At 37.3% G+C, this 26,886-nt stretch overlaps 1 protein-coding gene across 6 annotated transcripts; it reads left to right on the forward strand.

Annotated features, from left to right (window-relative positions):
• Positions 1 to 516: 516 nt before the first annotated feature.
• Positions 517 to 26,704, forward strand: bin1b (bridging integrator 1b). Of its 6 annotated transcripts, XM_084128256.1 has the most exons (19): positions 725 to 949; positions 9,513 to 9,593; positions 9,725 to 9,779; positions 11,145 to 11,239; positions 13,252 to 13,287; positions 13,507 to 13,602; positions 14,826 to 14,933; positions 15,125 to 15,217; positions 17,700 to 17,785; positions 18,593 to 18,668; positions 18,758 to 18,813; positions 18,945 to 18,977; positions 19,274 to 19,337; positions 20,299 to 20,427; positions 22,458 to 22,481; positions 23,213 to 23,569; positions 23,795 to 23,860; positions 24,239 to 24,340; positions 24,425 to 26,704. In XM_084128256.1, exons 1-19 carry the CDS (start codon positions 869 to 871, stop codon positions 24,524 to 24,526), a joined length of 1,740 nt encoding a protein of 579 aa, XP_083984382.1. In that variant the 5' UTR covers positions 725 to 868; the 3' UTR covers positions 24,527 to 26,704. The 6 variants fall into 6 exon arrangements, with proteins under 6 accessions (XP_083984383.1, XP_083984384.1, XP_083984386.1 ...); XM_084128257.1 differs by lacking the exon at positions 18,945 to 18,977 and having other exon boundaries at positions 517 to 949; XM_084128258.1 differs by lacking the exon at positions 18,945 to 18,977 and having other exon boundaries at positions 517 to 949; positions 23,213 to 23,470.
• The last annotated feature ends 182 nt before the right edge of the window (positions 26,705 to 26,886 follow it).

Below are 26,886 nucleotides of genomic sequence, written 5' to 3' on the forward strand. Positions count from 1 at the left end.
ACTTTAAATGTTAATGACTTTTCATGATGAACCTTACTGTACTGTAGGCTATTATTATTCCTCACTTAAGTCACTTCAGTCAAGCTTCTGCTAAATAAATGCCAATCAACGTGTCAACGCGTGACCAACTTGAACCCATTGCATGTGGAAATATTTCCCTTTCTTCTTGTGATGATTCCTATTGAAATAACTGGATTTCACACATGAACAACTGCAAATGTGACCAATCTGACCATGGCTTTAATGTTGTATATCACAAAGTTTTTCAATCTTTTAGATGCAACAGACCCCCACATATGATCATTCTGGTGCGAGGGCCCCCCATCCTAAAACAAATTAATGCGTAAAAATCATATTTATACAGTGAAAAATGTATATTATAAATATGCGTAAAATATTATTTGGAAAAAACAATCCACGAAGACTTTGTACAACTTTTCAGCAGGAAAAAAAAGATGCTATGATATCGCAGTTGTGTTTACCTGTGCCTTTAAGAGAGCGTCTATAATAAGAAGTGGAAACATAATCCAGCTCTCGCTCTCTCTCTTTCTCTCTCGTTTTCCAGTCGCTGTGACTAGAGGCAAATAACGGAACCAGTTAGACCGTAAATTGCTCGACAGTTTTAAGTTTAATTTTTTTGATACCATATTTCGGAATAGGTTTAGTCTAATAATAATATCTCCGTGTCCACCTTTAAAACTCTAAACACTGTCTCTTTAAGAGGGTTTACCTACCGACCTCCTGTTGATCCGACAGTATTTCCCCATACATTGCTGTTCTTCTGTGTCTCCTGCCATCTGCGCTTTCCTTTATTCTTAACGGTTTATTTATTTATTTATTCACTTTGGAAACTTGAAGAAGCTCAAACATGGCAGAGGTAGGGAAAGGAGTCAACGCCGGGAAACTGGCCAGTAATGTACAGAAGAGGTTAACCCGAGCACAAGAGAAGGTATGCATGCTTACATTGACTCTTTGTAAATGAAACTATATTTTTTACCATGCTGTTTGTACATTCAAATGCGACTTCTGAATAGGCGTTTAAAGATAGCTAAAAGTTAAATGATATGAAACCGTGTTTATAGTAAGAAGAGACTTTAAAAACAACAGCTGAAACTCATTGAAACGCTTCATACAATACTCGCCCCTGTGTTTGTCATGCCCACTTGCGTTGGAAATGATGGTTTTATTTCTCATTTTCAGAGCATCTTCTGTTAAAGTTATGTTTGAAATTCTGAACTCTGAATTCTGATGGGATAATTTAAGATGAAGTGCATTAAACAACAAGCTGACGTGACCACAACTCTTTTGACATTTTGAATTTTCTTGCCATTGAATCAATCAATAATATCACACGTGTGTGTGTGTGTGTGTGTGTGTGTCACAAAATAACAATTAATAATAATAAATAAATAACATATTGAACTTTTAATATTTTCACCATTACTGCACAAGAAATAGATAAAGTTCAATGAATCTTCATAATTTCCCTCTATAGTTGGCAACATGCGGGGTAAGTTGTCACATTGGTAAACTGCTGTTTATTGACCATGATTTGAGAAGAACATCTTTTAAAAAATATATAATCTTAAAATCCTTTAAAAATCGTTCTCATCGTACAGTGTTTGTTTTTAAAATGCGTTATATGCTATTTCCACATTATGTAAACAGTACAATTATTAGCCTATGAAACATTGGAAACATTATTTCTCCCTGAACTGTTATGAAAACATTTGGTTATAATCTACCATCATTATATACTTGGCATTTGTCTGAATGTGTGTCAGTGTAGTAATTTATGGGGTTCATTTGTTTAAGGTTTGGATTCATCCAAAACCACTGCTAGAGAAAACAAGCATTTGTGTAGTTGGACCTTATAATTACTGAGCACTTACGACAACTTCCTCATGCCCCAACTAGTCTGGCTATCTGCTGTTACATTTTGTATCACAGAAAAGCCCAGAATGTCCTCTTTTAGATACACACAGGACCTAAAACAGTCACATGTATGGCCTCAGAGATATTGACAGCATATGTCTACTACAAAATGAATCTCTAGCTCTCAGGAACATACGAAGCAGTCTGGAAATGGTGATGTTGTAGCAGAGTTTAAGTCCCAGGGTATCAGTGGTGTATCAACACAAACCGACCCCCAGCTGAGTGTAGGAGGTCCTACACAGGAAGTGTCATTTCCACACTAAACACTCCAAATGACCACTGGCCTCCCAGAACGCACAGCTGGACACCAGAGCCTTGCACTGTGCAAAAGCCACGCTTTTGATTTGAGTGACTCTAGGATGTAAGACAAGAGGAACTACCTGATAAATTTAGCCAGTCCCTAGGTGTACTTTCGGGGGCCGAGACATGCACAGTGGTTAAACGAATTACTAATCTGCATTGGCACTAGGATCAGTAGGTTCCCTTTGCAGGGGCCACTTAAGAAACATCGGAAATCGGTTAATTTTAGCCTTTAAAAATCTTTGTTTTCATCATAAATGGTAGACAAACAAGAGGCTTGGACGACTTGGATATAGGAGATTTCTTAGGAAGATAGTTTTGTCATTTCCTGTCCCTATAAACCAAACAGACTCATTACTTTGTAATCATATAGATGTGTAAAAAGTTAAGAGGTTATTTAGGATCATTGTGCACACTGCATTTGTGTTTGTGTCCCTCTTCCTGTAGGGTCATTTCTCTTCGGTCCCACGTACTGAACTCATGGGCCCAGTTGTTCAAATCCCAGCAGAAGGGTGGAGTTTAGGAACAAAACTTTAAAACTGGTCGAAAAATACAACATTTGTATTATGTAATATACACACACTTTTTTATTTTGCTCTTGATTAGTTTAACTGTTACAGTAATAATTTAGAAGTAGACATTAGGCTACCTATTAAGCTTTTCGGTAGCCTACAGTATAGTAAAAAAGTGGATTATTGATAATAATCCACAAACAGCTGTAAATATCAAGAAAAATATATTTATCTTTTATTTATATAAAAATATTTATATTTGGTATTATTTATAAATATTTTATAATATAATTATATTTAATTTAAAGTGAGTTTTTTTAATTTGTTTTGTTTAATCACTGTTTGTAAACTACTTTACCACAATCATAAGAGATGAACCAGTCAAAAGTTCTTTGCGAGCGAATGCAAAGTTTCTCGGGTGAACGCTACTTGAAACTTTTCTGACTTTTGAAATATTTTTTTTTCCCCCATCTCATATTTTTTCCATCACCATGTCCCTAAGAGGCTCCGTTGAGTACTAGTAAATCCAGATTTGGTATTCTGAAAAAGTGTGTATCTGGATCAGTATGATCCAATCCAATTTTGTTTGAAAATCCGGCACAAAATTAAGATTGATTACCTGATCCTAGCAAAACATGGGATTTCCAAATCTAGATAATTCTGATCCAGATTAAACTTTTTGAACAACTAGGCCCTGGTGCTCATCTTCAGTTGCTTTGTGTATAGATTTTCTGTAAAGGTTTTTTTTTTTATGCTGACCAAATCTCCATCTATTTGATCAAAAATGAAAAACATTAATAATAACTGTTTTCTATTTCAATACATTTTAAAATGTAATGTATTCCTGTGATGTAAATCATTTCCCCAGTCACATGATGCACCAGAAATCATTCTGATATGCTGATTTAATGCTATAAGGAAACATTTTTATTATCATCAGTGTTGAAGTCAGTGTCAAAGTTGTGCTGCTGCTTAATATTTTTTGTAAATCATAATAAGTTTTTTTCAAAATATTTTTGTACTAGAAATTTCAAGAGAAATCCATTTATTTAAAATAGAAATATTTTGTAACATTATAAATGACTCTTTCGAGCAATTTTGTTGCCTAATAAAAATATGTTTATTTATTTATTTATTTTTTAAATCTTACTGACCTCAAACTTTTAAATGGTGGTGTAAATCTGAGCTCCAAACTAGACAAAAAAGCACCATAAAAAAGTCAATACAGCTTGTGTTTTGCGTGAATGATCCCTTTAGTATGTTTTTGGATTGATTGCTTTTGTGTGTAGACTTTGCAATGGGTCTAGATATTATTTGTGAGCAATAGTACCTGTAGTTGTTTAGCCTGCCTGAAGTCCTCAGCAGACTTGGCTACCTCTTTAGAGTGTGAAAAGCTGGACTCACTCTAAAAGTATCTGTATGTGTGTTTTTGCGTGTGTAGTCACTCCTTCTAAGTGATCCGCTGTCCATCAGCGTGATTAAGGTCTCAGTCTCCTCTTCCCCTCTGAAACTCAGCCAGGTAGAGGAGAGTTAACTATGATCCTCTAGTGGCAAATGTGGGCCATCTCAGCAGTCTCCCCTGTCTTTTCTCACTCTTCGCTTTTCCCTCATCCACCTGTCTGTCATTAGTTGATGTCTGTCACTATTTTGGAACACCAAGGCAAGTTGTTCTTGAGTCACCCATTCTTGCAGAAACATTCCAAAAGTGTCCATTAAGTATGGAGACTCCCCATCTCAATATGTCATAATGACCGTGGAGATCAAGAGATGGGTGCAAAGTTACAACAACCTCCTTTTCTCAGATTAGAATCCCAAAGGAAGTGTCCTCAGGCTTCCCCTGACCTCTGCTCTGATTGGACAGGCGACATGCCAATCAAAAGCTGCACTGATGTTCAAACATGAGCCACGCCTCTCTTCCGCACTCCACCCACACACCTGTCCGTGCTCATAGAGCTAGTGAGCAGTGTGTGGATTGGGCTATGAATAGCAGACAGGCTGTAGCTGTGAGCTAATCCCCAGAAACCCCTTGTGCGACAAACCGTGGTGTGTGTGAATGCCAACGGCTGTGGTCTGGGGTATTTTTGGTGCTGTAACTGAACACCAGCACACATTGAACAGAAGTAAAGACCAGTGTCCTTTATAAAACACGGATGAAGTGACATTTGCCTTTTACTTGGGAGAATGCAGTCATAAATTCACACACACGCACAGGTTACTGGTAAATCTCTCATTCTAAGCCTCTTTTAACCTGTTAGTTAAAGCTCCACAGACATACTAATTAAGCCACTTGCCACTCCTATGAGACAGCAGAAGTGTGATTACCTAGGACAGTTTTGTCCCAAAATGTAGTTCAATCTGACAAAAACTTTGGGGACATACTTTTTTGATCCTAAATAATATCTAAAAGGTCTTCTATTAGGCGTAGGGTTATGGTTAGTCTATAGTAATTTTACCATAGGAAAATTGTAAAACTAGAGTAGTAAAAAACAACAGAGTCTATAGTGTTATAAAGGAAAGAGAGAATGAATATGCGCCTGCATGAGGTTAGATCAAGTGGGTGTATTAAATGGGTAGCTGACTTCATCAATTAGTATAAACTTGTCTCCCACTTGCTCAAATGTTTCTCTCGCACACACTGAGGAATCTCTCAGCTGCTGGACAAATGGTCAGCGCTAGTCTGATCAGAATGGTATAATTTAAACATGATTCAGAAAGCAGCTCAGCCCGAACTCACTGCTATTTCTTTAAAGGAAAAGTTCTCAAATGAAAACTCTTTGTCATACAAAGCTCATATGGCTTTCCTTTGTCTGTGAAATACAAAAGGAGACAATGTGAAAAATGTTCCTTCTGCTCTTATACAATGAAAGCGTACAGTGAATCATCAGTCAATACTAATCATTTGTTTCACATAATTTATCTTTGGCTACATTATAATTATTTCCTAATTCAGACTATGATCAAAGAATGTGGATGTGGATGTTTTTGAGGAATTTGACTATTGAAAATATAACATTTTAACTTCAAGTCAGCAATATGATCTGATCTTACCACCATTACTGCGTTCTGATGAAGTATTGAAAGACAACTTGTATAAAGAGAGCTTATTTTATATATAATCAGCTGTGTAGCATCCATTATAACATCAACAAAAACATTAAGCGGCACTACTGTTTTCAACACTGATAATAAGAAATGATTTAAGTAGCCTATAATAAAATGAAAATGCTTCATGAGCACCAAATCAGCATATTAGAACAATATCTGGAGGATCATGTGACACTAGCTATGTTTCCATCCAAAGCTGAGAATTTAAAGGTAGGGTAGGCAATTTCAAAGAGGCTAGCGATAGCAAGCTAGCTTTGAAAGCACAAGATCCCACCCTCCCTTCAGAGCTTCTCCAAAGCCACGCTTCCTTCAAAACACATTAATGCGCAATACTAGAGCAGAGTCTGAAAAGCGTAACGAGACAAGAGACGGTGTTAAATTACCTCATGTCTCAAAGCACATTACATTACAATAATAATGAACATAAACAACTTACAGAGCTCTAACTTGTACCTTTTCACTGCTGCAGATTCATTTTGGTGTTGATAGTGTTAGAAGACCATAGACATATAGGGCCCTATCATACACCTGGCGCAATGCGGCGCCAGGCACGACGCAAGTGTTTTTTGCTAGTTTCAGCCCGACGCAGTTATCATTTTCACGTCCTGCGCCACGTCCACGTTGTTTAAATAGCAAATGCCTTACGCCCATTTGTGCGCTGGTCTGAAAACGAGGTGTGTTCTGGCGCATTGTTGGCACGTTGCTATTTCGAGGCAACTGAAATAGACTGAAATATTTGATTTGTTATTTAAAGAGCACGTTAGTAATGTACGCCTATAGGCGGGTCCACAACGCGCGTACAATTTGTCCTGTAGATGGTCTGCCTGCGCGCTTTAACCTCGTGCACGGGCAGAGCCGTTTCCTCGCTAGAGAAGCGTTCAGTTTTTCCGTTTGCAAATTCCGCCATGTAAATAGCGAATCCGCCATGGCGCGAGCACAACTGGCTTTTAAAGGGAATGGGAGATGAGACTTTATTCACACCTACGCCTCTACCTACACACTGTGTGTACCACGAGAGGGCGTTAATTAATGCCGTTTTTATTTTTACAGAATTTTTTTATTAATTATTAATCTATCTGTGTACAGCACTCATGACATATTGAGAAACAAAAGAGTTTGAGAATAAATAAAGGTGTGCGTTTGTGTGTTGTAAAGTCAAATGTGTGCATGGGTGGGGGATGAATGAAAATAAATCTGATTGGCTAGTTTAGTCCACACACGAAAAATGATGTTACAGATAGTTAATAGTGCTGCGTACCCTGAGATAAAATCCTGCAGGAGCCCCTGTGCAACAAGATCGGTCCGCTGGTTAGTCTAGTTATGCCGTGATTGCCATCTTATCAGCACACAGTCACATGACTTTTCTGATGCGCATCGAGGAATTTATTCTGTAAATGTGTAGTTTATTTATTTTTCTTATCGGATAAAAAATGTATCTTGACATTTCCTTCCAGCCTTTTTTTCCCCCGATACCTCAAAATGCGCATAAAAATAGGTGGATGGAAACATAGCTACAGAAGACTGTAGAAAATTCAGTTTTGCTATCAAATTTAAATAATATTTCACAATATTACTGTTTTACTCCATTTTTGATCAAGTAAATGCAACCTTGGTGTACACAAGAGACTTTCAAAAACATTTAAAAATCTTAAAGACTCTAAACGTTTGAACGGTAGTGTATTCACTTTAGGCTTAAAAACAAATAGAGACAGAGCAAATAACGAAATTGACTGCTAACCGTGTCTGCTTGGCTGATCAATGGTTATCACTCTACTTATTTTCAGATAATTTAAAGTAAAGTGTGAGTCAGTACAAATACATTTTCTTTTATCTTAGAAATTCTGTATTATTTTATCATATCTGTCATCAGCCACCTGCTCTCATGGGGCATTGAAAAATCCATATCGTTCAACCGCTAGCTCAGCCTGGGTGTACAGTCATATCCAGTGTTCCTGGAAGACCTCTGAGTCAGAGCGAATGCCTTCATCCCAGATCTCCTCTACTGCACAGGGAGCACATGTCATCCTGACACAGATCCAGGACACTGTATTTTAAGATGTCGGGGGCTCGAGGGAGGGGTCCTGCTGCAATGCATTCAGGATCAGCTTTCAAACACTCCCTCCCTGCACAGTAATACACATTCATACATTCTTGAAGAAGAGCACAGCTGACACAGACTTTATTAATATAGATTAGAGGTTACAGTGATTTCCACTCGAGCTTTATTGAATTCCTTTGCACTTCTAGAGCAAGATTTTGTATTTTCCTATTTTAGTTGTAGCTGAAGTTTCCTGTTGTGTTTAGCCAAGTTCAGTTCTATAAAATACGTTGCTCTAGGAACTTTTTAGTTATTTTCTTAAGCGGGAATTATTTAAATGAGGAATATTATGACGTGTACGTTCCCGGAAAGAAAACTCAAGGCGTTTCAGGGAGTTGAGAAACAGTGTGCACTGATAAAGGGAATAACTCCCTTTGGGGTGACTTTGTGTTTTGTAACTTTGCAGAACTTTTTCATGATCAAGCAGCAACATTACACACTAAAGATATAGGACCTCTTTACCATTATTGGAGAAAATGTGAGACCATTCACGGATGCATCATTCTGTAAATTTCATCCTTTCATCTTGAATCCCATTTGTCATTATGACGTAGACTTCACAGGATGTGTTATTCTGTTGCCCGTGTCAGGCTGACGGAGACCAATTTTTATGGGTCACAAATGGCATGGCATGTTCAATATGCTGCTAGGAGATGATATGAGAGAGCAGAAGGAAAAGGAAATGACCTCTGAATTAATGGAACCGGATACAAGCACTACCTCATACATGCTGGACAGGAAGTAGGGCAGTCTGAACTGAAGGAAATGTGCATAATTACATCTGCTAGGAAATAGTTATGTCTTAAATAGTGGAAACATTGAATGGAACAAAAGAAGATTTTGCTTTGAACTTCTGGTGGGTGTGTGGATGGCAGGAAAGTTTAATACTTGACACACTCATGGGCACACATTGTTGCACGCCTCCTTGGTTTAGTTTCATTTTTTATGAACAGTTACTGTATGTCAGCATTCTTGATGGGGAAGAGGAACATGGAACCGATTCTGAAAGCACCATTTGTGTAGAATGTGTGGTGGCACGGATCTGAGACCCTATTTTTACTATCTACACTCCAAAGACTGCTTGTAAAATTAAACATGCATTAAAAAAATGGTGAAAAATAAACAAGTTCATTAGCCTGACAGAAATTTGGAACAGATATCTTTTATTTCTTTTTGATTTGTCATGTAATGTTGCCTGTTTAGGACATTTTTTTTTAGTGCTTTCAAACTTCTTGTCATGTTTGCAGTTGTTTTATGGATGTTTTAGGTTAGGATATTTTCACATTTTCCCAAAAATATCTTCTTTTGTGTTCCACATAAGAAAGAAAATCATACTTGTTTGGAACCATATGAGGGTGAATATATAATGAAGGAAATTTCCCATTGACGGTAGGTTGTTTATTGTTTTAGGTTATTAGGATATGATATTTTTATATTCTTGCCTTGGGCCCCGAAAACCCATGGGCTGGCCTGCACACATGTAATGCAGAAGTTGTGTACCGATTTGGGTTAGTATGTTAGCATGTGAATGATGTCGGCTGTTTTGTGGTGTTCTCTGGAAGGTGATGCAAAAGCTGGGTAAGGCGGATGAAACGAAAGACACGGCCTTTGAGGAGGAAGTAGTCAACTTTAACAAGCAGCTGGTAAGAGCCTTAACCCTTCACCCTCAACCGTTGCTTAATATACTGCTTCCATTGACATTTGACCTCTGACCCTTTTCGTAGTTCTTAAATATCTAGTGATGATTTCATCTCTCTGTGATCCCTATCCACAGGTCGATGGCACCAAACTGCAGAAAGACTTGAAAGCGTATTTGGTGGCAGTCAAAAGTAAGACTCTCAATGTGTGTCTTTGTATATATTTGATGAAAGTGAACAAGAATAGTTTTAAAGGGATAGTTCACCCAAATAAATGATAATTTACTCATCCTCATGTTGTACCAAACAGGTTTGACTTTCTTTCTTCTGTGGAACATAAAATAAGATATTTTCGGTCACAGTATGTTTTTGTTCAATCAATGGAAGTCAATGGTCACCAAAACGTTTTTGGTTACCAACATTCTTCAAAATATCTTATTTTATGTTCCACAGAAGAAAGAAAATCATTCAGTTTTGGAACAACATAAGGGTTAGTAAATTATGACAGATTTATAATTTGTTTAGGTGAACTATGCCTAATAGTTGCTATCACAAAAAATCTGGGTTTATTGGTCTCTTGATTACACTTATGAAACATATGACATCATTTAGAAGAAGCTCAATGCTAATTTTAAAGAAAAACTCAACACAATCAAGTGCAAAAACATAAAGAAACATCTTTTCAAGTTGTCATATGGCAAAATTAGAACTAAATGTGCAATCGCTCAATCATGCTTCTTTGTATTTACATGCAGCCTTCTTTCAGAAAAAATACATGAGATTCTCTCAAAGCAAAACAAATCATTGCGACTGAACAAACGCAGCCCTGCATGTATAGCTGTACCTGCCTCCATATGTAACAGAGATAAGGGCGTCACAAATTCTTTCTGGGTTGTAAACATGTGGAACGTATTTTCAGGTCTGGCCATATTTGTTCCTTCTCAATGGGATAGTTCATCATTTACTCAACCTCATGTTGTTTTAACCTGTATGATTTTTGTTCTTCCTTGTAACAATTTCCTTCATTAATGTGGTTCCAAATATGTATGATTTTTTTCTTTTGTGGAATGTAAAAGAAGATATTTTGAAAATGTCTGTGAAATGTAATAGACCCCAACCATCTTCAAAATATTTTATGTGTCAAAAGACCAGAGTAATGCACACATGTTTGGAACAACGTGAGGGTGAATAAATGATGATGGAATACATTTTTTTAGGTGAACTGTCCTGTCCCTTTAAATCTCGATTTTAAATATGGCTCCTTATAGTATGTTGCTTTAATACTTTTGCTTTAAGCACTGGTGAGTGGTAGTACATTAAATAAATGTGAAGTAAGCAGACAGACTTCTTTGTACAGCAGACTATAACGGCGCTGTCCTAATGCACATCACCGTCCCCTCGACTTCCTGCCATGTGACCACAAAAGCTCTCACTTCTCTGAAAGACTCAAAGGGAAAGAGAGACTGCATGTGTGTTGGGTTGAGTGATTGAGCATTCATCATCTGTGTGAACTTGCCAATGTCCGTCTCTTAGCTGACCCACTGCTTGTTTCCGCAGCCATGCACGAGTGTTCAAAGCGTCTGCATGACTGTCTGGCAGAAATGTACGACCCCGAGTGGTTTGGCAAAGAGGAGGTGGACTCCATCGCAGAGGTGTGTAAGCATGTCACTGGCAGAGCCTAACACTCTTTCTGGATTGTGTGACATTAGTGTTTTCGATGTGAAAAATCCCATAGGAGAGACAAAGCCACAAAGGACATCTCTTTAATATGTCAGTTGTTTTTTTCCAAGGCTCCTGGTTCGCACATGTGCCTCCTGAAATCAAATGTCTTTTGTAGAGTTTCAGAAGAATGTCACAAACCAGATACCAACCCAGAGAAAAATGTTATTGAAAATGAGACTATAGATTAAATTGAATGACCAACCTTGGATGTTTCTCAACAATGTATTTTTGGTAAAAAAAAGTATACTTTTATTCAGAAATTAACACTTTTTAATATATATAATGTTACAAAAGATTTGGTGAGTATAAGAGATTTCTTAAAAAAAAATCTTACCAAAGCCAAACTTTTGAACAGTATGTATATTTCAGTTAAGACCAAATTCCTTGATCTAAGCCCTCCACACACTCCTAAAGGGGTCATCGGATGCAAAATTCACTTTTATATGGTGTTTGCATATAAATGTGTCTTTGCAGTGTGTGAACACAACCACCATACAATGAAAAAATCCATTCACTCAGCCTTAAAGGAACACTCCACCGTTTTTTCATATTAAACTATGTTATTCCCTTAACTAAGACGAGTCGATACATGCCTCTCTCATCTCAGTGCGTGCACTCAAATGCTCTGGCGCGCGGCGACACTTTGATAGCACTTAGCTTAGCCCAGTTCATTCATTAGGTACCAAACAGAGATGAAGTTAGAAGCGACCAAACACCTCCACGTTTTCCCTATTTAAATACAGTTACACGAGTAGTTACACGACCAAGTATGGTGACACAAAATAAAACGTGGCGCTTTTCTAAGCGGGTAAAAAGAATAACTATAATGTATGGCGGAATAGCACTTGGGACTTGGGAGCACTTCGACTCGGCGCAGTAATATCATCACTCCTGAAAAATCCTCTCCCCCTCTCCCTCTCACTTCTGTCATTAGAACCAACGTGACTTTTTACTGCGTCGAAGTGCTCCCGAGTCCCAAGTGCTATTCTGCCATACATTATAGTTATCCTTTTTACCCACTTAGAAAAGCGCCACGTTTTATTTTGTGTCACCATACTTGGTCGTGTAACTACTCGTGTAACTGTATTTAAATAGGGAAAACGTGGAGGTGTTTGGTCGCTTCTAACTTCATCTCTGTTTGTTCCCTAATGAATGAACTGGGCTAAGCTAAGTGCTATCAAAGTGTCGCCGCGCGCCAGAGCGATTGAGTGCACGCACTGAGACGAGAGAGGTATGTATCAACTCGTCTTAGTTAAGGGAATAACATAGTTTAATATGAAAAAACGGTGGAGTGTTCCTTTAACACTCTCAATAATCAAGCCGTTTGGATTTTCTGAGCAGTTTGATGTCATATTACTCATGCTCCGCCCACGACCACTGACGAACTGTCCCGTATTAGCATATTTCCGCTCTCAGCCATTTGTATACTGTCTGACAAGGCAGGTTGCCAAGGCAGCACCTTACATGTCTTGTGTGACACCCCCCATGGAAGAGAGAGGTGGGGTGAGCAGTTGCTCATTATCATTTAAAGAGACATGCACCGAAACGGGTCGCTGTGAACAGAGCTGTTTTTGAGGAGGTAAAAAGGGTGTTTTTTTACACAACCGTTGAGGAATTTTAACCAAAGTATGTTTCAAACTTTACATGAAGACCCTAAAGAATCATACCAACTTGTGGAAAATAGGTATCTGATGACCCCTTTAACAATTATCTCATTTGTTTGTATTTTTATTTATCAATATATCATATTAATTAAATGAAACATACCTGAAACATAGTTTATACAGTCATTTTAGAGCCACATCTTAGGACTGTATGCAATTGAAGAATGTGTCCGCACTGGTGTTTCAAACTCTGTCGACTCATTATTCTGCAATTTTTTTCTGTTTTCTACATTTTTTTTATTCATTCCTTCCACTCACCCATCTTTCCATGAGTAAAGGAGATGATAGAGAAAGAAATGGATAATAATTTAGAGGTAAACATGACCGATGATATCTTTAGAGTCCAGACTGTAGGTCTAGTTTAGAGCTGGTGCTGGTGATGCTAAAGTAGTGCTACTGTAGTGCACTTTATATTAGAATAGATTTGTTTATAAATATTTCGATTCGAGTCATCTGTGGTTTGTCAGTGTGTGAGAGAGAAAGCGTGAGAGTGTGTGCCTTGGTGTGCATGTCTGATCACATTTGTTTTACAGGACACTGACCTCCTGTGGCAAGAGTTTCACCAAAATCTCACTGACAATGCCCTCATTTCCATGGATGCATACTTGGTTCAATTTCCAGACATAAAGGTTTGTTTTTGCTTTAAAGGGATCGTTCACACAAAAATCTATGATCAGTTCTGTCATCATTTACTCACACCCTCAAGTTGTTCCAAACCTGAATTAATTTATTTTTTCTGCTGAATACAAAGATATTTTTGAAGAATATGGGTAACCAAACAGTTGATTTACTTCCATAGTATAGGAAAAAAATCCTATGGAAGTCAATGGGGCTCATCAACTGTTCAGTTATCCGTATTCTTCAAAATATCTTCTTTTGTGTTCAGCAGAAGAAAGAAATTCATACAGGTTTGGAACAACTCGAGGGTGAGTAAATAATGACAGAATTTTCATTTTTGGGCGAACTAACCCTTTAATAAGATGTGCATGTAAGCATCACTTTCACTATTGCTTATAGCTTTAGGGATTTGAACCCCAAACCATATGTATTAAAATTTGGTGTGAAACTGTTGTTTGTGCTACAGGAATTATTGAGGCTTGTTAAGAATCACTATTGTTTTTCTAAGTAATCTGACTTTTGCCTGGCTAAAATCTCATAGACTTAGGGACCCATCCATAGATATCATATAGTAAAGGCTAGATGTCTCGTGCGCGCTGCTGGCCAATGGAGGTCGACGTCCGCACACGGCGGCCATCTTACCACAGGGTGCTCGCTTACTCGTAACATGGTGCATGTACTTTTAAATAACCATAACTTGCTCAATTTTCTACCGATTTTCAAACGGTTTGGTTTGTTATAAACGTCAGAGATGTAGTTATGACACTGCATACATATGAATAATTATAACAATGGACTTCCATATGAAGGAATTATAGCCACGTTAATAACGTTTGTAAGAAACCAAACCGTTTGTAAATCCGTCAAGATTTCAGCGAGATAAGAGGATTTGTGTGCGTGCTGATCACTCACCTTAATTCACAGCTTCCCTGTGGCAAGATGGCCGCCGGTGATGCCGGAAGTGACTCCGCCTTAAGACATCTAGCCTTTATTATATGATATTTATGGACCCATCCATATAAAGACACCAAAATATAGTCAAGACTTGCAGGTGCACCACATATAAACCACCCAGAACACCCAAGCAAACACTTAGCAACACTCACAACACTTTAGCAACCTTATAGCAACTGCCTGGCAAACAGTCAGCACACCCTTAGCATGCTCCTCTCATTTATAGTAGTTACCACTGTGTTAAATGGTCTTTGTTGTGACTCTCTGGCTCCCTCTGCAGGCTCGCATTGCTAAGCGTGAAAGGAAGCTGGTAGACTTTGACAGTGCCAGACATCATTTCGCTTCTATACAGAAAGGCAAGAAAAAGGATGAGGCCAAAATTGCCAAGGTATCAGATGCTCGTTCCAGCTCGTTAATGTATGCTAATACTGTACTGTCTGGCTTTTTGTTCACAAACCTTGTTAACTAACCAACTTAATGCTGTAACTAACTATGAGTAATTCATGTGTTGCAGTCAGTTTATATGCTTGAGTATTTGCACAAGCTTGTGTCTCCCTCTCTCTTTGCTTGCATGTCTAGCCTCTGACTCTGGTGGAGAAGGCTGCTCCCGGCTGGGCTCAGGGAATAATCACAGCACACCAATTCGCTCAAACTAACCTCTCAAGAAACCAGGTGACTCACCTGTCACTCAGGAGCCTGTAAACCCTCCCTTAACCTGCCTAACTCCACCCACCTGCTCACAGTCCACACCCACTCACAGCATGGCATCTTTATGTAGCATCTGTGTATTTACTGCATATTTTTAGGTATGACTTAAAAATATATATTTTCTTCAAAGAATACTGTTCAAAAGATTGAGGTCGGTATGCTTTTTAAAAAAAATGTTTTTGAAATAAGTCTCTTAAAGCAACACTAAGGAACATTTTTTACCTTAAAATAATGTTTCCAAAATTGTATCAGTGGTTCATCAAGTCGTAACAGGGTGAAAGCCACTTCTGGATTCGCTTTGAAGCCCTATATCTGCTATAACCACACTGCAAGTTTGCCAAACCAGGTCGCGTTTCTGTAGTTCGAATGAGACATAAGAAAACTACAAATCTGACTTGCTTTACGTCAAGCGTTACAGTTACAATAGTCATTATTTAGTTTTTCTTCGTTTCTGATGTCGCAATACATCATACTTTCATGAAATCATGCAACATACTCTACCTTGTCTGTGGACATCATTCATTCCAAAGCCTGTGCTGGATAAACAGCGAGCGTGCGTGCGACGGTAGGCTGCGGGCGGCGAAATTATTTACGACAGCGGTAATGGACAATTCCGCTTCCAACCTGTAGGGCGACTGAAGAGGAAAAGTTCCTTAGTGTTGCTTTAATGTCCCCAAGGCTAAATTTATTTAATCAAAAGTATAGTAAAAACAGTACTTTTGTGAACTATTATTTAAGTGCCCCTATTATGCTATTTTAAAGCTTATTAATTTTGTTTTGGAGGTCTCCTACGATAGGTTTACATGCATCCAGAGTCCAAAAACGGTTCATTCGAAGATTCAGTCTCTCTAGACCCCTCCTTTCCGAGAGCCTAATTGCTCTGAATGGTCCGACGGCCCAGTCCGCGCGTCGGAAACCAAGCGCCCATGGTGTCATTTTTTCCATATCAATTCCAAGTGCATGCTAAATGGATTCGCAGTCTGGAAAACAGCATCTTCTCAACATGTTGAAACACAAACCAAACTCTTCCAGACCTCAGCGATAACTACAGTGTAGTTGTATGTTGTTTGTGGGCAACCGATGAAGAGCATAGGCGGCATTATGCAAATTTGTTGCATTGTTAAGTAGGTAATAGGTATGTAACAGGAAGTGAGACTTGTTTCAGGCCGTTCAGAATCAATTCTTTTGGGAGACAATAACTCCATTCATTGTGCAGTTTGATCTTTTGAAACTTTGCAAACTTTGTAAATGACATTTTACAACCAGGTATTTTACACACTGCATGAAAGGTAATATTTGAATAAACATAATACGGGCACATTTTAAATAATCGTTTTCTAGTGTACTATATTTTCAGATGTAATTTCAATCAAAGCTGAATTTTCAGCATCATTACTCCAGTCTTCAGTGTCACATGATACTTCAGAAATCATTCTAATATGCTGATTTGCTGCTCAAGAAACATTTATTATTGTTAGCATTTATTGTGCTGCTTAATATTTTTGTGGATTTTCTTTTTTTTTTTAAGGTTTCTTTGATGAATAGAAAGTTCAAAAGAACAACATTTATTTGAAAAAAAAAAAAATCGGTAGTGTAGTTCACTCTAAAAATAAAAATTCTGTCCTAATTCCCTCACTTTATCTTTTCCTCCATGAAATACTGGTGAAACAATATAACAAAAGTTATATTTTTGATGATTATGGCTTACAGCTTGTGAAAATTCCAAATTCCAAATCTCAGAAAATTAGAATATTACATGAAATCAATAAAAAATAAATATTTTAAATACAGAAATGTCGGCCCTCTGAAAAGTATAATCATGCATATGTATATAGTTATATATACTAAATATATTAGTTTCACCTTTTAATTTAAATTACTGAAATACACAAACTTATGCAAGATATTCTAATTTTTCGAGTTTCACATGTACAAAAGGACGTATTTAGCAGACTGTCCAAGCTGCTCTTTCCATACAATGGAAATAGATGGTGCCAGTAAAATCAAATGAAAATGAATCAAAATATTTAAGTTGCTCCATGTGCACATGTGCGAATTACGGTTTGATGTTGTCTCCATAGTGCACATGTTAATTTGCAGTACTTTTTAAAATATATTTTTTGGTGCAGTTTTTTCCTTTTTGGAGCTTGATAGGTAACTATATGTTTTCACTGAATGAAGAAATGCTACAAAACATTCTTCAGATTTTTTCTTTTTGTGTTCAACAAAAGAAATTAATACAGTTTGTAATTATATGATGGTGAGTAAATGTTTTATGTTTGTTTTAAATGCTTTCTGCAGATTTCAGTTAAAGGGATCAGATCACAGGATCTATTGGTCCACAGTCCATTCATGCAGTGATGAATGCATAATTCTTTGTTTACACATTTTCATAAATTATAGTGTATTTAGCCTAATAAATGTGTGTGTTTGTGTGTGTGTTTAGGCTGAGGAAGAGTTGGGAAGAGCTCAGAAGGTATTTGAGGAGATTAATTATGATCTCCAGGAGGAACTTCCCACCCTGTGGAACAGGTAATAACCACCTATTCATCCTGCCAGCTCTCAGTTTATCTCTCTTATTCCTTCTCCTTAAATGAACAGTTCACCTAAATATGAACAACCACCATGTCGTTCCAAACCGGTGTGCTGCTGTTGTTTTCTCTGTGAAACACAAAAAGGTTTTTTTTTAAGGATCTTCACATGGAGTCTCTTGTGCTCACCAAGGCTGCATTTAAAAATACAGTAAAAACAGTAATATCATGAAATATTATTACCAATTAAAGTAACTGTTTTCTATTTGAATATATTTTAAAATGTAATTTATTCCTGTGATGACAAAGCTGGATTTTCAGCATCATTACTCCAATCTTCAGTGTCACATGATAGTGTCACTATGCTCAGTTATGAAAAAAAACAAACATTTTTTATTATTATCAATGTTGAGAACAGCTTCATATTTTGTGGAAACAGTGATACCATTATTGTTTCAGTATTCTTTGATAAAAAAGAAATTTAAAAAGAACAGCATTTATTTGAAGTAGAAATCTTTTGTAACATTGTAAATGTCTTTACTGTTACTTTGGATTCATTTAAAAGCACACAAGTCATATTTTGTATGATACTTTTATGTTGTTATTTGTCTTTTTTGAGCTTGAGAGGTCATAATGAACTATCATTATATGGAGAAAAATTCTTCTTCTTTTGTGTTTCATGATTGAATAACATGATGGCAAGTAATTAACAGAATATAATTATTTGGTGAGGTTTTTTCTTTTAAATGAACTGATGTTGACTCCTCTCTGTCTCTTTGTCTCTCTCTATCTCTCTCTCTCTCTGCAGTCGTGTTGGCATCTATGTTAACACATTCCAGAGTGTAGCCGGCCTGGAGGAAAAATTTCACAGGGAGATGGGCAAAGTGAGCCAATAATAAGAGACTTATTAACAAGAGATAAATTAGATTATTGTTGTTAGTTACCAGGGTATGTCGCACTCTCTCGCACACAGCTGAACCAGAATCTAAGTGATGTTATGACCAAACTGGATGAGCAGCGTCTAGCCAAGTGAGTGCTTGTATCTTGCGATATTTCCTGTCTGTATAGACACTTCTGGTTTCCTGTAGTTTAGCACACAGATGTGTGAGTCCTTGTTTTCCCTGTAAATTAAACCAACCCTTCCCCCAATCAACCCACAGAAAAGGTGTGAAGACAGCAAGCATTGGGAAGAGGTAATAGCTCTCATGTTTTGTGTGTGTTTGTATATGCAACATTTATTGCATACTAACATACTAACACTTGGTTGCTCTGGAAACTTCCCGCAAATGTTTTGAGTGTGCATGGGACCATGTGTAGATGCTGACACGAAAAATAACTGCATGACTGGAATGTCTTTTAAATGCAGTAATGTCTTTGTGCATGATATGATTTAAACCAATCTGTCTGCTGTATTAACACTGATCTGTGCTGCCCTCTAGTGATGTATATCAGTCATTACACAATTTACCAATGTGTGTTTCTCAAGCAGTGAAGAAGCAGCCAACCACAGTCCCTCAGATTCTGGGTCAGACGCCCCTAAATCACCACAAAAGGTACTGTGGATGTGAGAATGCTGATGTTTTTATTTTCTGTCTGTTATGTCACATTGCCTATGCTATGGAGTGTGTCTTACAGTATGTATAAAACTAAAGATGCAAAAAAATAAATCCAGACCCTTTATTATGTCAGCAAGAGAAAGCCAACACACTGAAATGCTATTTAAACTTATTCTTCTTCTGAGACAAACATTTCTAATTCATCCTCAAACGCGGGTCAGCAACGTGCTAATTTATGCTTGCAACATGCTAATTCATGCTAACAACATGTTAAAACTCGCTAGCAATGTGCTAATTCATGTTAGAAACATGCTAGCTACATGTTAAAACATGCCACAAATGTGGTTATTCATGTAAGAAACATGCTAGCATTGTGCTAAATCATGCTAGCAACATGTTAAAACCAAGTGTGCTACATACATCCTGAAAAGTGAAGCCAAAGCATTTCGATCGCCTCCTGGTGGATGGCTGCAGTATAGGTCATAAACCCCGCCCTCTCCATACAATAATTTTTTTCCCAAAGATGGTTTCTGTCATCTTATGTAGTTCTGATTGAGCAGACCTATGTTCAAGTGTTCGTTTTTCCAATTAGTTTGGTTTTTAGTTATTTTATGCTATAAAAACGGGGTGTATATCATGATTGACAGCTAAACCGTGCTAAATCATGCTAAAACATGTTAGAAAATGCTAACAATGTGTTAAATCATGCTAAAACATGTTAGCAATAAACTATTTATAGCAATAAAAGGTTTAATATAAACCTAAAACTATAGGCACTGCCTAACAATAGACGTCTGTGGTATGTCTTCATGTAGATGACTAGGTAAACATGACTGTGTAAGCAAACTAAAAGCATGTTACGCAGAAAAAGTCTAATCATGAACAGTGCTGATTTGGTGTTTTAACTTAACCGCAGTGTGTTTTCCTCATTATCTGCATGTGTGTGTTGGTGTGGCAGTCCAGAGAGGGACCGCCGGTCTCACGGCCCCCGAGGCCTGCTTCGCCTCAGGAGGTGAAAGAGGACAACATCATTAACCTGTTTGAGGATGCAGTGGTGCCTGACATTAACATTTCAACCCAGCCACAGGTCAGAGGTCAAATGACTCCCTCCCCTGCTCATCTAAGCACTCACTCCAATCTCTTCCTCTTCACATGTTTTAATTTATAATATATATCCAATCTTAATGAGCACAGCCATCCATTTCTACCCCAAAAGTGACTGTTTCCGCCATATTATTATCTCTCTTTCTGCTCATTCTACTAAAGTATCGCTAGCTCTCGAGTTTGTGAACTTTACCATAATTTCTTTCTGCAGACCAATGATTCCACTAAATATTGTAACTGTCCTAGTAAAGGTGGTGTTTTGTACTGTACACAACAGTGTAATGGTCCAGTAGTATGTAGCCTGCTGGATTTAGATCTGGATGCTTTGAAAGCACTCGTCCACCAGGTGGGTGTCAAAGGACAGGAGAGGTCAGGGTGGCGAAGGGTAAAGGTCAGGGTTTAGGGGCCAGGAAAATCATGCTTCCATCTATCGCTGCGTTTCAGGCTGTGTTCGAAATCGCATACTCTCTTGAGTAGGTACTTATTTTGAAAAAGTACTTTTTGACCGCTAAAAAAAAGTATGTTCTATATAGCATGAATGTGTGTAATATGAATGTAATCTGGATGTACTACATTATCATTTGACCTATTAGCGTAAGTTGTGTCGCATCACTGTCATTCATAAATACTCTCCTGTGGCCTCATGGGATAAAGTGTCCGTCAGCAATGGAGGGAGACGATTTATTATTTACAGCTTATTACAGCTTATGAATTTGTTTTACGCACCATTCTATAGGCCTGTATTTATGGTTGGGCTGTTGGAGAAAATATAAAAAAGTACACAAACAAAAATGATGTTTAAAAAACAGTCAGCTTAAGGTAGCTGCAAGTATTATGCAGTTTAATGTCAAAATAACTCCAATATCATACACTACAGTTGCGTGGGGTGGGGGTAAATTAAGCACGATCTGCTGGGACGTCACAGTACTGTTGCATTGTGGTCTATGAATCTGCCTGAAGTGGACATATTGAGTAGATCTGTCCAAATAAACTTCTCTCGCCCACTTGACGAAGTTGAAAGCACTTAAGTGCTTATGTCTAAAAGAGGAGATGCATCTTGGATTTTGCTGTGGAAAGCCATTCGTTTCCCCACTTTTGTATAAATGCATCCAATTTGAATGTACATGAGTGTGTATTTTTTAATCTTTGATATAGTCTCTTTAGTTCATTTGAGGTTCAGGGAACTGAAATGCCACTTTGGTTCAGCATGTGACGTATTTACTCCATGCATGTGATGCATGTTAACTCGCTTACTGCTAGTTTCCATAACAAGACCCAGGGACAGACTCAGAGCAGAAAAAAAGTACATTTACATTTATTCATTTAGCAGACACTTTTATCCAAAGCGACTTACAAATGAGAACTTAGCAGACATTTTTCTGTGTATTCTAATAATCAAATGAAATAATCAAAAGTTTGGGGTCAGTAGAATTTTTTTTAAATATAATTTTGCATTAAATTTTATAAAAAGACAAAGAGATTTAAAATGTTACAAAAGATTCTCAACCTTCTATGAATTATGTGACACTGAAGACTGGAGTAGTGATGCTGAAAATTCAGCTTTGCATCACAGGAATAAATTACATTTTAAATTATATTCAAATAGAAAACAGTTATTTTAAATAGTAAAATTCATCACAATATTACTGCTTTCACTGTATTTTTGATCAAATAAATACAACCTTGTAAGCATAAAATACTTTTTTCAAAAAATAAAAAAATCGTACCGATCCCAAACTTCTATAGTCGATAGATTGCGAGGATTACTGTATATTTATTTTCTTCTTCTTACTCTTGTACATGGTTATCCAGGGTCCACTATTAGATCACCACCCTTGACAAATGCTTTCCTCTCATATTTGCTGCATTAGCTCTGAACACTGTTTATTATGAGCATAAGTGGGGTTGATGAGAGCTCTCTCCTTTACTGTTGACAAGGTGATGAACGTACCTTGCACTCTTTTTATGGGCCTCATTTATCTCACTCTTTCATTCTGTGCTTCCTCATGGAAGGGGGCTTCATGGGATTCATGGGAGGTAAGACACTTGTAATGGATCAGTTCTCTCTCGACATACTCTTTGTGATTCTTGTGGTATGATTGAGCATAAAAGAGCCATTTAATGGTGCTTTTGGATGAAAGTCTTCTACAATCTTTGGATCGACAAATCACAAACAAAACCACACACGAACACACAGACATTTATCAAAAATTCAACCTTGTTACAGATTTCCACTCATGTTTCTACCATGTATTTGGACTTTCCTCTCTTTATACCATGTATATATATCGTTTAACTATCTTCTTTATATATCTTATACATTTATACCATGAATTTGGACTTACAAGGTTTATACTGTAAATGTAAATCATTGTAAATAATGTATATCAGGGGTTATTGTTGACAAAACAAAATAGATAGATAGACAGACACTTAATTTAAATGAATGAATAAAATGTACTATAATTGCTTTGAATTAGTAATTAAGTGACAAATTGTTATTGATCAAATTAGAATTATTACAAATCAGTCGGTTGTTCAAGGGAAATCAACAATTAACTTGACTTCAGATCATGTTGGGAGATAGTTTAGAGTGAACAGTAATTCACGTCTCTTATCTATCTTTTCCTTCATTTCCTTCATATCTATCTTTGCCTTTTGTCCTATTGCCTGCCCTTTTCTCCCATGGCATCTATTTTACCCAAAATCCAAACAATCTGTCCCAAATCCAAAAAACAATCCTGGCCGACCCTTCCTCCCCATCCCAGCCTGGTCAGACCCCCGCTGCAGACCCCTCTCAGGACTCGGATGATGAAGCTGCCGCTCAGACGAATGAAGCCCCTCCGTGGGATGATGAGGTCACTCCTGCCGTAGAGCCGTATGAACCCCCCAGCTGGCATGAGCAGGACAGTGTGTCTGCGCAGTCAGGCTGGGTCAGTGAGACTGCTGCAACTGCAGAGGCTGGACTCACACAGCCAGACTGGGAGGACAGGGATGTGGAGCACTGGGGCGAGGAAGGGTCCCAGGTAGGGCAAGAGCAGGACGTAGATACAAACTGGGGCAGTGGTGCAGCTCAGGCTTGGGAGGCGGAGTCAAAGCCGCCTCAGTGGGAGGAGCTTCCAAGTGTAAGAGGAGCAAGAGTCTGGATTAATTGTGTAGTGTTAGGATGGCCCAGAAGTAAATAATGTTGTTCTGTGGGTGTGTGGCTATTTTCCACCGTGTTCATGTTGAATGTTCGTTTTTGCCTATATGTGTTTTTCCTGTGTATATCATGTTTGTTTTATTCTCTGTTGCTCAGGTGTGGTTAACTGTTTCTTTTTATTTTATTATCATTTCATTTTTGTATTTAGAATGAAGTTCCAACAGTGACAAATGGCTCATCAGATGCAGAGCTTCCTCCATCTGTTCTTTATAAGGTAAGTTGAATTGGGAACCCAAGAACCCAGAGAATATTGAGGTCTGTAAGATGTTTTTATGTTTTGAAAGAAGTCTCAAAAGAAGTAAAGACAGTAATATTGTGAAATAGTATTAAAATGTAATTTATTCCTGTGATGCAAAGCTGAATTTTCAGCATCATTACTCCAGTCTTCAGAGTCACATGATGCTTCAGAAATCAATCTATTATGCTGATTTGCTCAGGAAACATTTCTTATAATTAAAGTTGAAAACAGTTGTGCTGCCTAATTTTGTGGAAACCAAGATTCTTTGATTAACTGAAAGTTCAAAAGAACAGGATTTATTTGTATAACATGTAAAAGTCTTTAAATTACACTTTTTAAAATGATTCTTGGTAGGTCAAAGCAATGCATGACTACGGAGCAACAGACAGTGATGAACTCGACCTGAAGGCTGGTGATATTGTGCTTGTTCTTCCCTTTGCCAACCCAGATGAACAGGTCAGTCATGGCACACATGCTCAAACACTCTCGCATACAATCGGACAATGACTCATTGTCTTGTCTTTTTGTTTGTGTGCACAGGATGATGGCTGGTTAGTGGGCGTAAAAGAGTCACACTGGCTTGAGAATAAAAACCTCCTAGCAAAAGGAGTCTTCCCTGAAAACTTCACCCAGAAACTGTGAGCGGAACAGCCACCTCACAATCACCTGTTCTTATCCTTCGTTTTCTCACCACTCTACTGTGATGACATTTTTTATTAAAAAAAATAAGGGCTTCTCAAGCGAAAAAAAAGCTCTGTTCTATATACATGCTCACTTTTGTAGAAGAGTAAAGGTAAATTCATCAGATCATATTTGCAATAGCATGCTTTACACTAAAAAGTGATATGGACACAATTAAAAGATGCCAGATATGGATGAAGACCGGGGCCGATTTGATTGATGATTGTCGTTGGCCTATTTTGGGATGTTTGTTTAGTACATGAAGCATCAGTTCAAATCTATAATGTATATATTTCAGTGAAATATTTTACTCTTTTGCCCAAAGTCAACATGAAATTCTTTACTTTCTTAACATACCTTTTCGATCTTACTGTACACTATTCTTCAGTGCTTGTTCCACATACTGTAAAAACGGGTAGAATACTGTTTCCAAAAAGCAACAAATAGCAAGTGGATGCTCTTTACACAAAGTGTAAATATAATTAATATACTATTTGTACTAAAGATAAAATATCTGAGCAATGGTGGGCAGAGTTTGTGAAAGAACAAGGTTGGCTATCTGGACTTAGTACAAGTAGGCATTGCATATTTGATCAAGATTAAAAGTCAGCTGATATCACAAATTAAACAATAAACCATAAACACCAAAAATACATCAGGTGCGAAGTGCAAACTGTATTTCATGTTGACTTTAAAGTTTTGTTGATTTCATTATCTCTTGACTCTCCTGAACATGTAGAGCCCCTTCATCCTCTCAGTAAAAAAAATCTTTTAAAATGTTGTTCCATAGATGGGGTATCTAGCACTACATGTGAGGGGCTCATCATCTCAATACTTTTATGATCAATAACTTCATGATATGTATGTTCTTCTTTGTTCCGTTTTTGAGGTATTCAGGTATATGCCACCAAAGATTATGACGATTATGCTATGGGACAAACCACTGTGGTTATACTGTACGAACAACAGTTTGCTCGAAACATTTTTTGCTACGTATTTTAAAATTGAAGAGGTTTAAACATTTGTCATGGTTGCATGAATGTTTTATATATCCTTTTAGATGGGTGCACATATGCTTTATTTTGTAATCTTACTGAGATTTAAAATAAAAAATCAGGTCAAAAATAGATTTAAAGTTGGTATTGATCTAGAAAAATGTATTCTGTAGTGCACTGATACTCTGATTACATGCAGCATTAGGCTGGGATACACTGAATGAATTGAGATGAATTTATTCACACTGTACAGTATCACGCCACCACTGTGATTCAGGCTGAATCACTTATTTAAAATGGCAAAAGTGTTTGACGGCATCCACATCTGGATATATGCCTGGTTATAATGCTCTTCTTTGTCATTTGATGAATTACAGCTGTCATGCTCAATAGAAATATGTGCACAAACATCTCTTTTTAATAAAATTCAGTTTTCTATAATGTTGAACTGACACTGCATTGTTAAGAAATGACAATGACTCAGTATTTTAGCATGTTTAGCTGGTTAAAATTGTTTGGTTGAAATGTAAAAGTGCTTCAACTACTTACTAAATTGCATCTCTGTTTTATTACCTAATGTCAAAATTTGATGTCATATATTCTGGAAATCTAATTTTGCCAAAACAGTGTGGAATCTACCAAAGAGGGTAAATTAGCTGCTAATTTGTGTTGTAAACTGTTACTCTTGTGTATTATAAATTCTGACATTGTCAGTCTGTATTGTGTAAATCTTAGTTTTACATATATTATCTCTCTCTGACCTGTTTACATACCAGAGCTTTCATTTTCTCACCCAAGAAGCTCTATATTTGAATCAGTTTTGAATATTAAAATATTTATCAGACCTTTGAAATGAACAGACAGCTGCAAGAGGTCAAAGCAGGTCTATTCATGGTTCCTCCTAACAAAAGAGTGTAAATGTTTGGTGACTCTCTTAATATCTAGCTAAATGATAAAGGTTCTGATATTTAAAACTAGCCTGTGGAAAAACTGAGATGTATCACAATAACGATATACATTTGATCAGAAAGGGTAAATTGTGTCCTGCAGCATTATTATCTTAACATGCAGTACTCTGTAAGAACCACCCTGTCTGGCAGACTTTAAAAAGCATAATAAAATTGAAATCATGCTGAACTTCAAATCTAGGGTCCTCGATCTCGTTCATCTCGCATCATACATCCACTTTTTGTCATGGGATCATTTTAACATATTTTAAGGGCCCTAAATCTAAGCATCACTTGTTTCTTAATACTTATAATGTGACATTACTCGCATATGAAAACCTGAACTACGTTGACGTAGAATAACAATCTTATTCCTTGG

The sequence above is a fragment of the Abramis brama genome, assembly GCF_963993115.1.
Source record: "Abramis brama genome assembly, chromosome: 11".
In the NCBI taxonomy this organism is placed as follows: domain Eukaryota; kingdom Metazoa; phylum Chordata; class Actinopteri; order Cypriniformes; family Leuciscidae; genus Abramis; species Abramis brama.

Coding starts and splice junctions, on each gene's coding strand:
- bin1b (XM_084128256.1), top strand. CDS start 869: ATGGCAGAGGTAGGGAAAGGAGTCAACGCCGGGAAACTGGCCAGTAAT. Junction 9,594..9,724: donor TCAACTTTAACAAGCAGCTG/GTAAGAGCCTTA, acceptor CCCTATCCACAG/GTCGATGGCACCAAACTGCA. Junction 11,240..13,251: donor AGGTGGACTCCATCGCAGAG/GTGTGTAAGCAT, acceptor CCATGAGTAAAG/GAGATGATAGAGAAAGAAAT.